The sequence below is a fragment of the Schistocerca cancellata genome, chromosome 2, assembly GCF_023864275.1.
Source record: "Schistocerca cancellata isolate TAMUIC-IGC-003103 chromosome 2, iqSchCanc2.1, whole genome shotgun sequence".
NCBI classification, from domain to species: Eukaryota; Metazoa; Arthropoda; class Insecta; order Orthoptera; family Acrididae; genus Schistocerca; species Schistocerca cancellata.
In genome coordinates this window covers 834164410-834181973 of record NC_064627.1, presented here as the reverse complement: position 1 = coordinate 834181973, position 17564 = coordinate 834164410, and the positions used below count along the sequence as shown (strand labels likewise).

Below are 17564 nucleotides of genomic sequence, written 5' to 3'. Positions count from 1 at the left end.
AGCCATAAATATATATGGTGATAAGCCCCTTATGATGGAAAGAGGTCCATGGGATCTATAAGTGTCTGGGAGAAATGGACTGTTGCCTCTGGAAAGTCTTCCACTGGCTCATGTGTATTGCTACCAACTTTGCACTAGTGACATGCTACACATTTTCTGGTAACAGTCCTTTTCAGTACTGAAACACTAAAATTTCTCCATAATTAACTTAATGGTACTTTTGGCCTAAGATGGGTAAAATTATGAACACTGTCAAATACTGCTTTACATAGCATTAAGGTAAAAATGCTCTGGACAATGTTCAAGACATATCAGGTCAAACATCGTCGTCGGTACCTATTAACTGTATTTGTCTGAGGTGGAGGGCAGTTGAATTGCTTTGTAAATACTCCTATTGCTGCCTGTCTATGGCTTTCACTGAACTGATTGTAATTTATCATACAAAAGATGGTTGCCACCCGGGGGGAGGGGGGGAACAGTAACTGCATTTTCTGCTATTCTTATGTGTCTTATGTCTGCTGTAAACTGACCAATGACCTTAGTCGTATGAATCCTGTAACACTATTTACTCTTTGACTTTTGAACTTCATCATATTTTGAAAATGCTTTTATTGGTTGATATGTTCTACATTATATTTTTCAACAGAATGAATGCAATGCTTATACAATATTCAATGGGTTTAATATATACTACCATGCTAATGCTATAAAAGCAAATGTAACTCTCTTACTTTTTCATGATTAAACCACTGAACCGATTTTGATGAAATTTGGTGTGGAGAGTTTGAATCGTCAGGAAGAACACAGTCTACTTTAGAAAAATATAATGAAAACATAACAAATAAATAAAAATTCCACGCTAAGAGGGTGACATAGGGAATGGAATATATTTTTCTATATCAGTGAACATAAACCATAATAAAAAAAATTATTAAATTTGTTGAATAATGTATAGCTTTTCAACAGCACAATACCTAGATGTGTCTTGCCCGAGCCCCACTGCACGCATAATTCACGCAGCAGCGACACTGCGTGTGCCACGTCACTGTGGGTTAGGGGCGAAGGGGCACACATCACGAGCTATGCTTACCTGGGCAGGCAGACACCTGAGGGGCAACTGACATTATTGCACGTACAATAGCTTACAGAGAGAGAGAGAGAGAGAGAGAGAGAGAGAGAGAGAGAATTAATTGTTTTGAGGAATGGGAGAAGTTTTAATTGCTTACCCCTGTAAGAGACTTCAGCCTGTTGAGTGCAAATTTAAGCAGACTGCAAAATCTGTCCAAGCTCAATTGCTTCATTGCAGCAGACCTAAAATGAAAATGAAATGCTGTAACAAGTCAAGGCACAACATGATAGTGACCAGAAGATAATTTACTTGCAACAATTTTTTTAATTCAAAGGCAGAATGTTTCCTATATGTGTGCATTTGCTAAAGGAAACACAGTATTTATTATTGTCAGCAATATCTAGTACTACAGTTTTTGTTTTGTATAGCATCAAGTATCACTTCCTCATAAATATTTTAATTAACATGCTCACCTGGTATCTACATTTTCTGCATGCATAATGGTTGCACACTCAGGACACATCCATGCAATACCAGGAACAGTTTCCATTTGAGCACAACGCAAGTGGAATGAGCGAGGACATGTGTGGCAAATCAGAACAACTCCTTCTTTATGGCATGTCCAGCAATACTTATCTTTCTGGAAAGCCAAATAAGATTGTGATATTAGAAAATATGAAAAACATACAGTGAAAGTATAAATCTTAAACACTTTCTTATGGACGCACACTATAAAATGGCACTAGTTAACATATTGCATAATGTGTACCATTTACTAAGAAGCACTGAGAATAATTTCTGTATCTCGACCGAGGGAAAGGGAAAAATTGCACATAATACATTCCTTGACCCTGGACAGTAATACTTCAGTTAACACATGTTGAATAAATAAAGATATGGTCGTTCTCCGCTTCTATATACATCTTTATTGAGGATCAGCTGACAATCTCCTAACAGCCAATTATTTTTTGTATCTCTTGTAATTTTAATACACAAAAAATCAACTGATATTAGGAACCACTGCGAAATGAGTTTGGCACTGGGAATTGTAGATCTTGTTCTAAAAGAAGGTGGAACAAAATTCAAAATTATATATGAAAATGAGCTAGCATAACTAGCATGATTCAAAAAGAATGTTTCAGTATTTGATCATCCAAACGGAATAACATACACGAGAAACATCAGGAGTATAAAGTTTTACATAAATTCAATAAAGTGCACCTACTACAGGACAACACAATCACACTCATAAAAAATACTGAAAAGATAGTCATGCCAAAAGACCCAAACTCACCAAAATTATTTACACCAATTTTAGGAGACCAAGGCGGAAGGACAAAGGATTCTCAAAAGATCTGACACTTGCAGTGAACACTGCACTCTTCGTGTAATATGCAACTGTTGTTGGAGTCTTCAATCCAAAGACTGATTTAATGCAACTCTCCATGCTAATCTATTCTGTGCAAGCCTCTTCATCTCTATAAGTATTGCAACTTACACCAATTTGAACCTGCATACTGTAGTCAAGCTGTGTCTCACTTTAGAATTTTTACATCCAATGTTTCCCACCAACAACAAACTGGCAACTCCTTTATGCAGTATTTTCTCCTCAATTTGAATCAGTACTACTTCATTAGTTACCATATTTACTGATCTAATCTCCAAAATTATCCTAAAGCATCACATTTCAACATACTAACCTCTTCTTGTCTCAAATGCTTAAATCCACATTTCACTTCTGTGCAAGGCTCCACTCTAAATAAATACTTACTGGAAACAATCCTTATAATTTAAATTTATAGTCAATGTTATGAAATTCCTCTTTTTCATTGATGCTTTTCTTGCTATTGCCAGTGTCCAGTTCACTTCCCGTCTAGTTCAGCCACTGTCAGTTACTTTGCTGTTCACATGACAAAAATTATTTGCTACTATTATTGTGTCTTTTCCTAATCTTTTCCTTCACTATCACCTCATTTAATTAAACTGCATTTGATTAATCTTAGATTACTTTTTGCAATGTTCATCTTATAACCTCTTCTCAAGACAATGTGCATTCTGTTCAACTGCTCTTTCAGATTCTCTGTCATATGAAACAAAATTACAATGTCATTGGAAAACCTTGAATTTTTTATTTCATCTCCTTGAACTTAAATTACCTCCCCACACTCCTCTGTTTTTCTTTACTTCTTGCTCAATGTACAGATTGAATAATATGACAGATAAGCTACAACCCTGTTTCACTTCCTTCCTTTCAGGTGCTTCAGCTCCTATAACAGCAGTCGTGTTTCTGTAAAAGTTGTAGGTAACCTTTCACTCCTGGTATTTTACCCCTGTTTTCTTCAGAATTTCAAGAGTGTATTCCAGTTAACATTGTCAAAAGCTTCCTCTAAAGCAATAAACACTTAAAAATATTACGTTTGCCTTTCTTTGCTGTCCCACATTCTCCTACATTCCTCCGGGGCTCAACTGACCTTCTCGAAGATTTGTTTGTATTAGTTTTCTCATTTTCTGTAAATAAACTGAGTTTGTATTTTGCAACTGTGACTTATTTAACAGATGGGTCAGTAATCTGCACAACTGAGTACACCTGCCTTCTTTGGAATCTGGATTATTTGTTCTTTAAGTCTGAGGGCATTTCACCTGTCTCATATCTTGCTATCAGGTGAAATAGCTTTGTCATGGCTGGTTCTCCAATGGATCTCAGTAATCACGTGGTTTGTCCACAAAGTAATGCAGCACATTTTTTCTTCTTCATCAATTCTTTATTAAACATAATGAGAATTACACACACAAAAGGATGGTGTTTTATCTACACACACTATTTTTCCATGTAATCTCCATTCTGTTCTATGACCTTCCTTCAGCACAAAACAAAGGTGTGTATGCCCTGTCGGTACCAACCCTTGTCCTGGTGGCAGAGCTAGTGCTTCACTGTGTGAATCACCTCTTCATCATTCTCAAAATATCTTCCACATAATGTGCCTGTCCTCATGAATGACATCAGCTCGCTGCAACATGTCAGATGTGACAGCCATGGATGATCTCCCCGACTGCTGCAAATTGTAGAGCTCTGTCGAATTGCCTTCTGATGACCTCACCCTACATGCCCAGTGACTAACAGTACTTCTGTTGACAGCAGATGCTCCGTAGACTTTGGACAAGCATTTGTGAATTTTTCCCACAGTTTCTTTCTCTGCAATGAGAAATTCAAAGACGGTATGTTGCTTGTATCATACATCACCTACAGACGCCATTTTGAAACTGTCCTGCAGCTACCCTATTTGTCGGAAGTGATGGAGACTTGGCGCTCTCACTCAGGAGACTTCAAATAATAATACATAATGTTTCACATTTGTAGCTTTGTTTTTGGCTGAGAAAAACATGTGGTACATTAGTTTCTGGGCAACACTCGTACAGGTGAGTTTCATCTACTCCCAGAGCTTGTTTCAGCTCAGAATTTTCAGTGCTCCCTCAAATTCTTCTTGCAGTATCTTATCTCCCATGTCACCTTCCACTTCCCTTTCAATAATACTGTCATCAAGTTCATTTCCCCTGTACATTCTTTCTCTATATTGCTCCTACCTTACAGCCTTCCCCTCTTTGCTTAATACTGATTTGCCTTTTGCTCTCTTGAAATTCATAGAGGTGCCTCTCTTTTCTCCAAAGGTCTGTTTACTCTTCCTATAGGTGGAATTTCTCCCTCTCATAATCATACATGCTTACACAGCTTTGTACTTCTCCTCTAACCATTCCAGCTTAATCATTCTGCACTGCTGTCAATCTTATTTTTTGGTTCTTCTTAGCTCAATGATTTACCATATTTTAATATTTCCTCCCTTTGAAACTGCCAGTCACATCTAATTTTTTCAGTTTATCCAGGTCTCCTCCATTTTCTATCCCTCTGCAACTTCTTGAGTTGTAATTTGCAGCTCATGTTCAAACTCCACGTCTGCTTCTAAAAATATCTAGCAGTTCAAAATCTGGTTTCTAAACCTTTGACATTCCATTATATAAACTGTATGAAACTTTCCAGGAGTCTCCAGGTTCCTTCCATGAATACAATCTTGTTTCATGTTTTCTAAACCAAGTAACTGGAATGATTAAATTTTGCTGTATGTAAAATTTTACCAGGCTGCTTCCCCTTTCAATTCTTCCCTCATTCCCAATTCTCCAACAATTTTCCTTCCTTTTCGTACAATCAATTTCGAATCTCCCATCACAATTTTCTTTTCATCTCTATTAACTATTTGATTAATTTCTTTTCATTTATTGTGCATTCTTTCAGTCTCTTCATTTACCGAGCTGCAAGGCACATAAACTTGTACTATGTAATGGGTGTACTTAATATCCCTCTAGGCTATGATAATGAGTTCACTTTGCTGTTGATAACAGCTTATCTGCATTCCTATTTTCTTATTCAGTACTAGACTCTTATTTGATTAGGTAACCCTGTACTTAGCTGACCAGAAGTTCTGTCCATCCTGCCACTGCACTGCACTACAAAACTATGTCTAAATCACAATCCACAAGCCCACTAATGGTGTGTGGAGGAGGGTATTTCTTGTACCACTAATTGACCCCCCCCTCCCCACCCTCAAACCTTTCTCCACTCACAAATAGTGGATGGAAAAAAAAATTGCTCTGAGCACTATGGGACTCAACTGCTGTGGTCATAAGTCCCCTAGAACTTAGAACTACTTAAACCTAACTAACCTAAGGACTGCACACAACACCCAGCCATCACGAGGCAGAGAAAATCCCTGACCCCGCCGGGAATCGAACCCGGGAACCCGGGCGTAGGAAGCGAGAACGCTACCGCACGACCACGAGATGCGGGCTAGTGCATGGAAAGAATGATTGTCGGTAAGCCTCTGTATGGGCTCTAATTTCTCGAATTTTCGTGTCGTGGTCATTATGCAGGATATACAGGGTGTTACAAAAAGGTACAGCCAAACTTTCAGGAAACATTCCTCACACACAAAGAAAGAAAATATGTTATGTGAACAAGTGTCCGGAAACGCTTACTTTCGATGTTAGAGCTCATTTTATTACTTCTCTTCAAATCACATTAATCATGGAATGGAAACACACAGCAACAGAACGTACCAGCGTGACTTCAAAGACTTTGTTACAGGAAATGTTCAAAACGTCCTCCGTTAAGAAGGATACGTGCATCCACCCTCCGTTGCATGGAATCACTAATGGGCTGATGCAGCCCTGGAGAATGGCGTTTGGTATCACAGCCGTCCACAATACGAGCACGAAGAGTCTCTACATTTGGTACCAGGGTTGCGTAGACAAGAGCTTTCAAATGCCCCCATAAATGAAAGTCAAGAGGGTTGAGGTCAGGAGAGCGTGGAGGCCATGGAATTGGTCCGCCTCTACCAGTCCATCGTTCACCGAAGCTGTTGTTGAGAAGCGTACGAACACTTCGACTGAAATGTGCAGGAGCTCCATCATGCATGAACCACATGTTGTGTCGTACTTGTAAAGGCACATGTTCTAGCAGCACAGGTCGAGTATCCCGTATGAAATCATGACAACGTGCTCCATTGAGCGTAGGTGGAAGAACATGGGGCCCAATCAAGACATCACAAACAATGCCTGCCCAAACGTTCACAGAAACATTGCGTGCGGATTCTCGTCAGCCCACACATGCTGATTCTGAAAATTTACAATTTGATCACGTTGGAATGAAGCCTCATCCGTAAAGAGAACATGTGCACTAAAATGAGGATTGACACATTGTTGGATGAACCATTCGCAGAAGTGTACCCGTGGAGGCCAATCAGCTGCTGATAGTGCCTGCACATGCTGTACATGGTACGGAAACAACTGGTTCTCCCGTAGCACTCTCCATACAGTGACGTGGTCAATGTTACCTTGTACAGCAGCAACTTCTCTGACACTGACATTAGGGTTATCATAAACTGCACGAAGAATTGCCTCGTCCATTGCAGGTGTCCTCGTCGTTCTAGGTCTTCCCCAGTCGCGAGTCATAGGCAGGAATGTTCCGTGCTCCCTAAGACGCCGATCAATTGCTTCGAACGTCTTCCTGTCGGGACAACTTCGTTCTGGAAATCTGTCTCGATACAAACTTACTGCGCCACGGCTATTGCCCCGTGCTAATCCATACATCAAATGGGCGTCTGCCAACTCCGCATTTGTAAACATTGCACGACTGCAAAACCACGTTTGTGATGAACACTAACCTGTTGATGCTACATACTGATGTGCTTGATGCTAGTACTGTAGAGCAATGAGTCGCATGTCAACACAAGCACCAAAGTCAACATTACCTTCCTTCAATTGGGCCAACTGGCGGTGAATCGAGGAAGTACAGTACATGCTGATGAAACTAAAAGCGTTTCCGGACACATGTCCACATAACATCTTTTCTTTATTTGTGTGTGAGGAATGTTTCCTGAAAGTTTGGCTGTACCTCTTTGTAACACCCTGTACGTGGGAGTAACTAATATGTCGTCCAACTCTTTCCAGAAAGTGCTTTCTTTAAATTTCACCTATAATCCTCTCCATGATGAACAATGCCTTTCTTGTAATGTCTGCCCATAGAGTCTGTTGATAATCTTGGTAATACTCTCACAATAACCAAATGATCCCGTGATGAAACATGCCCTTCTTTGTTCTCTCTCTCTTTCTCTCTCTCTCTCTCTCTCTCTCTCTCTCTCTCACTCAACCTATCCATTTCTCTCCTTAAATTTTCTAATCTAACTGCCCGACTGACAGATGATCTATAAAATATATTAGACAGAACTCTGTCAAGTGTGACACACATGGTTAAGCATACTAATGTCACAAAACAAATGTCAAGGCAAACAACTTGGATGAAGCAACAACATAGTAGAACAATATTACAGTCCATTGCACAAATACCTGGGAAACCCAGACAAACGTTATCATTCAGTAAGTGAGCAACTGGAAATGATGCAAAAACAAAAAAAGAAATGGATATATACTGGAGCTTAGAATTTTACATGACCAGTGATCTCTTTTTACCATCCAAAGAGAAATATCTTTAATTCCTGTGTCAATTCCTGGATTTTAACACAAAAACTGGAAAACAGAATCAGAGTAAAACAGTAAAGGAGAATGCTTATTGAATGAAGCCATTTTAAGATGGAAACTATGGAAAGCTAGAAAAAGCAAATTGTACAGGGTTTGTCCAGAAATTTATTGATAGGATAGGTTCAACACCTTCAAATTCTTTAAAGTATTACCCTTCTGCATCAATACATTACTGCCAGTGTGATTTCCATGTGCCACAAAATTTCTGGATCTCATCAATGGGAATGCTCTTCACGAAAGCCATTGAAGTAGTTTTGAGACAGTTTCTACAAAGTGTGGAACTCAAGACAACCGAATGTTGATGGTCTGGCCTTAGGGTATGAACTCATGGTGCACTACCACCTTTGCATGTTGCATAAAAGAGAAAGAGAGGGGGGGGGGGTGGAGAAAGAGAGAACGCAAGAGGGAGGGAAGGAGAGAGAGAGAGAGAGAGAGAGAGAGAGAGAGAGAGAGAGAGAGAGAGAGAGAGAGAGACGGAGAGGGGGGGAAGAGAGAGGGAGGGAGGGGGAGGGGGAGAGAGAGAGAGAGAGAGAGAGAGAGAGAGAGAGAGAGAGAGAAAGGGGAGGGGGGCATGGACTTCATGCGGGACCTGCTTCTGCAAGCCACCTCCTGGCATTGCAGTGACATTGTTAGTCATTGTGCACTCTTGTCTCTTTCACTCCGGATAGTCCTAAATACCATGACTCGTTCCCAGCGATCTTGTTACCCATGAAATTGGGATCATCTTCACAGAGTTGTCAGAGTTCTTCACACACTGCAGTCAAAACTCATGGCACAAGTGTTGTATGAATCTTCTGCATGGCCAAGTCTACCAATACAATCTCATGAACAATTGTTTTCGGCAAGTCCAATAATTCTGACATCAAGCAAACACTCATTCAACGTTCTGAATTCAGTAATTGATGCATATGAGTCATGTGATGTTGACAGGTATTCTGCGCAGGCCTCATCAGCGACTTCCTCTCAGTCTTCTCTCAACATCTTATGCCACCTGTTCGACTATGATGTGTAAGGGCAATAATCCCTGAAGGTTTCATTAAGCATTCCAAACGTTTCCAGAGGTGTCTTGCCGAGCTTCATGCAATACCTAAAGTGCATATCATTGCTATAAAAATGTCTCCACTGTAAGTCTGATGCAACTACTACGTAGATGTTCACGCAAAAAGACCACCCTAATCATCAAAGGACATGGAGGCAATTGAGCTAATTACTAATGGAAAGCTAAAGGTCCCATCCATCCTCACCAACTGATCTGCCCTGCTAAGTATAGCCATATCACAAAAAGATAAGAAGAAGAAGAAGAGAAAGTGACACTTTACTTTCCAGAAGCATCCTGTAATCACAACTGTGAAAAGAACTCTTGATAACAAAAATTTCAATAAAATGAAGTGGAAGAATTAATTTAAAAAAGTAAAACAGTCTTGCAAACAGCAGTGTTGTGGTCAGGCATCCTGTGTATTTTTTATTTTATTTTTTTTTTAACTGGAGGAAATTAATTTTGAATTTTGGACTCCTTCACTAGATGAAAATATGAATTTTAACTAACAATTATTGCTCTCTTGCTTCGGACAGGGTGAGAGGTTGTGTTGGTTGGAGTGGGCAAGTGGAGAAAGGAGGCTGGGAGTGGGAAGTAGGGTTGGGGAAGGATGCCTCATAGTTGGGAGGGAATGGTAGCAGGTGCACAGGATAGGAATGTGGCACCGTTGAGCTTGTTCTGGTTGCAGGCAGGGGAAGTAGTGTGCAGTGTGTGATGGTATGGAGAGAGTGGATTAGGACGGGGAGACAGAAGAAGAAGAAGAAGAAGAAGAAGAGTAAGTTTGTGAAAAATGTTTATGTGCAATATGAATAAAGTTAGGTTCAGTGTGCAGGGGTGAAAGTGGGTGTGGGACAGAGACTAGCAGATAACAACGCCAGGAGGATTACAAATTCAAAATGTGTCTCCTTTCTCCCCATTCCACCAAACACAACTCTTCAATCCAGTCAAGCTGCATAACCAGGGCAATGTAGATGTACAGTGTGTGAATCTGTGTGTGTGTGTGTGTGTGTGTGTGTGTGTGTGTGTGTGTGTGTGTGTTAAATAGATTTTATGACTCGCTGAAGCAATCTTTCCAATTCTTCCTTGGCTCATCATTGACACAGTGTCATTTGTGATTATTTTTTAATACTTTTTATGGCACAATCACATGATTAAACTTAGTTGTTTCCACTTACGACTCTCAAATATTATTTTATCTTTTATTAATTGCAGTTTCAATTTCAGATATTAGTCGTCATCTTCTGGCAGAAGTCTCAAATACAAATATGCACAAAGGCATAAACAGAGCAGCTAGTCTACACACTAACGAAATACAGTGTACAAGTCATAAAATACATGAAAACCAGGAAAAAAATACAACAGTAACACATTTTTATATTCATATAGTTCTGCTGGACAGTTATTTACCACATGCATTTTACAACAATGTAACCAGTTACAACCAACCAGTGGCCACCTCCAGATAGTAATGTTGACAAGATAATGGAAACTGATTGCAGCATGTATCTTCAGTCTGAAGATGACCACAGGCTGGTCAAAACCAGTTACAGCATTGTGAAACACTCATGTGATCGTGTCATAAAAATGTATATAAAAAATTAAAGAACTTAAGCCAGTCACATAATCTCCCAAACAGTATATCATTTTTCCAAATTTTCTTCTCTCTGAATGTTAGGAGATGTGCCAATGCAGGAACCATTGTTGTTGATTACTGACAGTACATCTTCTTGAAGACTTACAAAGAAATGTCACTGGTGTAGACAGGAAGCAGGCTGAATAATGTAAGTCCATTTACTCCACAGATTCTCTCCATGACAAGAAAGAAAGATTGCTGGCAGACAAGCAAATAATTCAAATATGAAAAACAATTTATGAATGAGATGCGATTCTTGCTAAGGAAGAAATTATCACGTTGTGGTGGCATAATTATTTATGAACCTGTGATCAAAGGGAAGTGCAGTACAAAGTAATATTTTGTCACTGGTAAGGATATACACTGAAATCTCACTAGATGCCATAATTATGTTATACCTCTAGTTTGACATCAGCTGAATTGCTTAATCTGGCTGCCTTCGTCTTCTGTGTATCATCTTGGTCCATTGACAGTGGATCAGCAGGTCCTTCACTTCTCTCTCTTTTCCTCTTAACATATGTCTTTGAGGCAGTAAATGTATCATCATCACCATCCTCATCATCATCCCTCTGCTCTTCCATTTCTTCATTTTGTACTTTCACAGCACTATAACTACCACTTGAGGACCTGGTCACTTTCTGTAAGAAACTCCTTTGTTTTGCAACAAAAGCAGGATTTTGAGACCGTGTCAAACGCGTTGGAAGTGTAGATAATCCAGAGTCGTTGCTATCTTGCTTCATGGGCAATCTGTAACAATAAGTTTCTTACTAAAGCAACAATTTTTTGAAATGAATGATGTCCTTTAAGCTAATCAAATTACGTTAGTGAATACATTTTATTTCTTTTTTTTAATGAAGATAAACTACACAAAAAATGTAGAAGAAGACATTGTTCATGACATATAGCCGCAACACTTTAGTAAACTGGTAGTGGTCTAGAGCAGGGTTTCCCAAACTGTGTTCTGCCAAACGCTGGTGTTCTGCGGGAACTGAATAAGAGCTCAACATTCTGGTGTGTTTCTTGTCTCTTTAATGTTAGTTATGATTCCAAATAAAAAAATCACTGAATAAAACAAGTTTTTGCACTGTTTTAAAATTTTATCGACCTTCAAAATAGGCAAGGTGTTCCACCAAAGTATCAGGATTCTCAAATTGTTCCATCATGGGAAGAGTTTTGGAACCCCTCGCCTACAGAACAAACAAGCTTGTAAATAATGATACAAATCAAAAGTTTTACAAATGCCTCCAAATATTTGAATGGAATCTTATTTATTTAAAAAAAAAGATGCCAATACTAAATGTAACAATTTTTGAAAACTTATTTCCAAAAAGAATATAGAGTATGCACTCCAGAGAACTGACTGGATAAACAAACTATATGTACTTATTGGGCAAAATCAACAACTGAGATAACAAAATCATGAGATATGGAATCTATTTGATTAATTTCCCTTCTTACAGTATTTTCAAAGTATTCTAAAAGTTGTGACCATGTAAACTTTCCCTGCATATTAATTCTTTATATTCTTCTTATGTCTGCAGCTGGATCATAAAGTTATGTTGACATAATATTTCTCTGCGGTGTATAAAACGTCTTCTGTTCACAGCAGGAATCAGTTCCAGCGAGCTCTGGCAAACAGCTCTGTCAGCTGAAGATGGTGGCCAGATGAACCACTGAAATATTATGTCATGACAAATGTGTGATCCAGATGCAAACCAAATCTTTTTGATTTGCATATTCAAAAAGTTGTCTGGCTTGTCTGAATTTTAAATAAAAGGCAATTTGGGTTCTACGGAACATATGACTTAACAGGCAATCTTAACATTTGAGGACAATATCTTAGCTTCATTAAACAGTTGTAGGTCACCACTGGGTATTTGACTAACCTGTGTCATTTTATTGTTATTTTTGTGTAAGTGTCTTTCAACTGTGCCTGTATGCAACTTGATGTGTCTTCTTTCCAGTAAGTAGCAATCTGTCTTTTCCTACATTGTTGTTACTGTTACTTTATCCATTCCAGGTCTTGTAGATCGCCATGGCTATTATCCAATTAAGGATTTGTCTTCTTCAACAATTCTTTTATCGTGTTTATCACAAACTGCTATTAAAGAAAATCCAGCAGCAAGGCATCAGGGGTCCATTAGCTAATCTGCAGAAATCTTGTCTCAGCAACAGAATGCAGGAAGTAATTTTGGAAGCCATGGAATGAAAACCAGGAGTAACTGTTACATCAGGCTGATGAGTCGTACATCCTGGAGTGTATCTGGGTCTTTTATTGTTTCTGATTTATGATTAATATCCATTGGTAGCTGAGAATCATGAGTGAAAATGTACTAAATTTGCAGATGACATTGTAAGTGAAAATCTGTCAACCACAGGCACCAAAAAATGTACTACCAAAACTCTTCAACTGGACCAATTCCCCTTTAACTGCTGTATGTTGAACAAATTTCATATAGTTTTGCTGAATTCATAGACATGCAGGGAAATAAACAGCTACATTTAAAAAGACTAGCATATTACAGATAGTCGATATCAGGCAGTGCCTAGGTCTTCAGTTAAACACAACCGGGAATATCAGTTACTTCAAACTGTGAAAAGTATGAGCTCAAAGACTTTTCTATAAAGAATACCTTCTCATATTAGGGACCACAGAGTTAAAAATACAGCTTATTTTACTTGGTGCACTCCATTATGTTGGATGAAATTGTGTTTTTTGAAGACTCTCTTCCTCTTGCTAAAAAAAAAAAAAGTGATCAGAAAAGAGTGATCAGAACATCTGTTAAGTAGATCCAAGGATTTCCTGCTGCAAATTATTTAGGCACCTGGGAATGCTTACCACTGCTTGTCAATAAATATTTTCTCTGATGTGCTCTCTAACAAAGAACTCCACTCTCTATGTAAGCAACTCAATTTGCCACCTACATAACACTATACATCAAAATGACATGCACTAAGAATAAAAAAATATGGCTTGAGTACAAAAAGCAACTCAGTAGGTCTATTCTGGTGTAAACCTTTCAACTGACATGCGCTCTCTTAAAGGCTCACACAATAGGGTCCTCTTATTAAAATTGCTTTATGTCAGTTTCTGTTGGATTGTTCTTTCTAAACCACTGACAGACTTGTGGATGGGAGCCTACCAAACAAATGACTACTTAAACAATTTCAAGATAGTCAAATATTAATACACACACACACTCACACAAATGAAACTCACACATACATGGCCACAGTCTCTGGCTGCTGAGACCACATTATTGTTATTATTCCATCCTGGATTTTCCACTGTTTGATTATTAAATCACAGGGGTATGCTATTAAGTACTGTGAAACGGAACTGAGATCACCATGTTTCAACCCCATGAAGCTTTCTGTTGCTGGCTCAAGAATAGGTTCACTCAAAAATTAGTTTATTTTTGCACCTGGAGGAGAAACTAAGAATACTGTTTATAATTAAGTTCTAGATTAAATGAACACAACAACTACTTCATAAAAGAGATTACTTTACAGCTGACATATAGCAATAAAACATGTAAACAAAATAAGTTTCTATTTACACTATGGACAGGTTTCAGCCTTTTTCCTAATTAGTATATCACTGTATGTGAGATCAATCAGGCAACAATCCCGAAGACTATTGACATGAGAAAGCTATAAGTCCTTTTCAACTATTACAGGTATACAACACCAACAGTGTGTTTTCCCCACACGCCAACCCCTCAAATAAAAAAAACTACTTTTATATGTAAAGATATACTGTCAAACTGACTGCTCAATCATTTGGTAAAAACTGGACCTGTTAAATTGTTATGAAAATGAATTCTTTTAAATGTGAAGTCACTAATCATTTATTGTTGTTCTTGTAATACAGTAGTAGCTTCACAGTATGACTCAGGGGTTAAACAGCAGACTACTGATCAATAGGTCTGGGGCTTGACCCCAGATAGTCCCCAGACTTCTATAGGGTGGGCAATATATAACTGGCATGGAATCTATTAATAACGCTGATATGGAACTGACCTTTGTTAATAAACAGGAGAATTGCCCATAATGGATAATGCTGGTAATCACAATTTAAATGCACCAATAGGTTGCTGTCACATGCTTGTGCATCTCCCGAATGCTCTGTGCTGAGCACTTCACTGTGTCATTATGTTTCGAGTGAGTGAGATGTAAAGACATGTCTAGGACCATTTGAATGCAATATAAAATGGTACTCACAACAAAACAGCTTATGTTCAAAGCTGAGTGTTATGTGAAGCAGAATTTGTGGAAAACTTGCATGGAACTGTTTGCACAAGAACTTAAGACTGGAAATATTTTGGGAAAAGGCTGCAGCAAAGTTTGCAATCGAAACCTTAGTGCCAAAATCGAGTGTAATGGCCTCCTCCTCTTACCTTCATTATTTATCACTTCTGTTAATGTTTGTTAATGTGAAAAGAGCCAAGTTGTGTCATGGTTCAGAGTCCAGGTTAAACTGCATAGCCCCTAAAACCAGAGGAAGGTGAGGGAATGTCACATCTAGTAGACTCATACCTTGCTAAACGCTGTGGCGTTCAAACCAATCGCCGGATTGATAACAGCTTTAATTTTAGTAGTTTCACTGTAAAATTGTTACATATTCAGCTGTAATCTAATGAAAGCCTCATTTAACTTAATGTGCAGCACACTAGCTTGCGAGACGGGAAGATGATATAGACCCAGATCAAACCATGTGGTGAATTAACGACTGCTGATCTACTACATCGACCAGGATGAGAGTGGGTTTTAGGTAGTTTCACACACTCATTTAGACAAATACTGTGTTGCTCTCAAATTCCTACTTCAGAAAACACAATACACAAATTAACTGATGTTTGTGGTACCAGGAAGAATCTCAGGCCACAAAGTTAAAATTAAGCCAAAATCATAATTTTGACACTTTCCAGATCTAGGGTGATCTCATTGCTGTACGGATCCATTAAACATGTATACAAATATTGGAAATTCTTGGATGGAGTAATAAATAAAATAAAGTAAAGTGACCACTCACCTATAGCTGACTGATGTACGGTGTGTAGGAACATACAAACAAAACAGTATTTACACCATCTTACAACACACACACACACACACACACACACACACACACACATGCACACAAACGTACACAACCGTGACTTCAGTGAGACCACTGGAGACTTGCTGCGGCCAAGTGTGTGTATGTTTGGATGTCTGTGTGATTGTGTAAATGTGTTTTTGCTACAGAGACATTCTGACATAGCAAATGTGACACAAAATTGATCTTGGGAGAAAAATGTGCTGGACCTTTGGTACAAACTCAATAGTACTGTATGGGGCACATCAGAGAAGTATATGCCATACTGTATAGTTAATGTGAAAGATCCATCGATGTTCAATAGTGCTCAGGAAGTTACTGCAAAAGCAAATAAACATTCAATGAACACTAAAAAGAATCCAAAGACTTGCTAACAAAAGAATGATGAACAAAGTTACAATGACGTAAGCACGACACGTGAGAGAAGTATTCTATGAAGCTAAACTACAACAATTTGTCAGAAACTTAAGAAGTTTTGGTCCTACATAAATTTAGTCAACAGATCAAACTCATCTATCCACACACTTCATTTTTATCCCACTGATACCAAAATGGAAGTGAAGACCAGAATACTAAACTCTGACTTCTGAAGTTGTGGACTGAAGAATCTCTAACTATAGTTCCTCCTTTTGAGCATCTCATAGCTGCAAAAATGTGAGGCATGCAGATAAAGGAGAAGAGTAGAAGAAGTGGGCAAAGGAACACCTGGAACACAACATGAAACCATAGCATTAATTTCTCTTTGTTGACAAGTGCAGGAATTGTCCGATACCTGATGATTAATAGTGGTAGAAGAGTGTGAAGGTGGTCAGCTACTAGTGAAAATCACAGACGTACAATTCCACAAATTCAGTCATGTTTTGAGTCCTACAGCCAATATTTTGGCAATGGGTCCATCTTTCAAGATGATAATGTACAAATGCCTTCCTGCAGGTGGCAGTAATCAACTGAATGAACCCAACTAACCAAACTTAGGACCAGTTGAAATTTAAGTGTGCTACCACAAGAACCCTTCTCACATACTACATGACCTTGGGACAGCCAATGCAAGAAAAGTGGGACAGACTTGAGCAACAATGTCTCTAATATCTTGTGGAGAGGGTGCAAAGAAGGATCTACGGACATTACAACACACAGAGCAGAACAGTATGGTATCGAATGTTACAAGCATTTATCAAGTGAAACCCAGTCCAATCTTTTCACAGTAACTCATTCTCTAACACAATTCCCTCAGCAACACCATCACCCTCATTTTACTTTTCTGGACATCGCACAGAATTTTAATTTTCTTTTCAAATTTCTCCTTAGCTTCCTTTCCTGTTTGCTCAATGCACAGATTAAAGAACGTGAAGGACAGGCTACAACTGTATTGCTTCCTTCTCAATTACTGCCTCCCTTTGACTCTTGTGACAATAATCTGATTTCTACTAAAGTTACTGACAATGTTTCACTTCATTTTTTGTGTCCGCTGCTGAGAGGAATGCGAGTAACAAGAATACAGCTGCAAATAAGGCGTGCAGAGTGGTGTGCTCTAGAGTAGAGTAATACTCTCTATACTACAAACACTTTCATGAATGCAATTACATGAACTCTGCAGCTGTGACTAATGTGATGGTGTTTGAGACATAACTGTATTAAA

At 38.7% G+C, this 17564-nt stretch overlaps 1 protein-coding gene across 7 annotated transcripts in view; it reads right to left on the bottom strand.

Annotated features, from left to right (window-relative positions):
• The window catches only part of LOC126162737 (protein kinase C-binding protein 1), a 288265-nt gene that overhangs the window by 162975 nt on the left and 107726 nt on the right, over positions 1–17564 (bottom strand). For all 7 annotated transcript variants that reach the window (XM_049919405.1, XM_049919404.1, XM_049919407.1 and 4 more), the window contains 3 exons: positions 11223–11571; positions 1543–1709; positions 1227–1311 (listed from right to left, as the gene is read on the bottom strand). In XM_049919405.1, the coding sequence (XP_049775362.1) occupies positions 1227–1311; positions 1543–1709; positions 11223–11564 (594 nt within the window). In that variant the 5' untranslated portion in view covers positions 11565–11571. The remainder of the gene's footprint in view (positions 1–1226; positions 1312–1542; positions 1710–11222; positions 11572–17564) is intronic.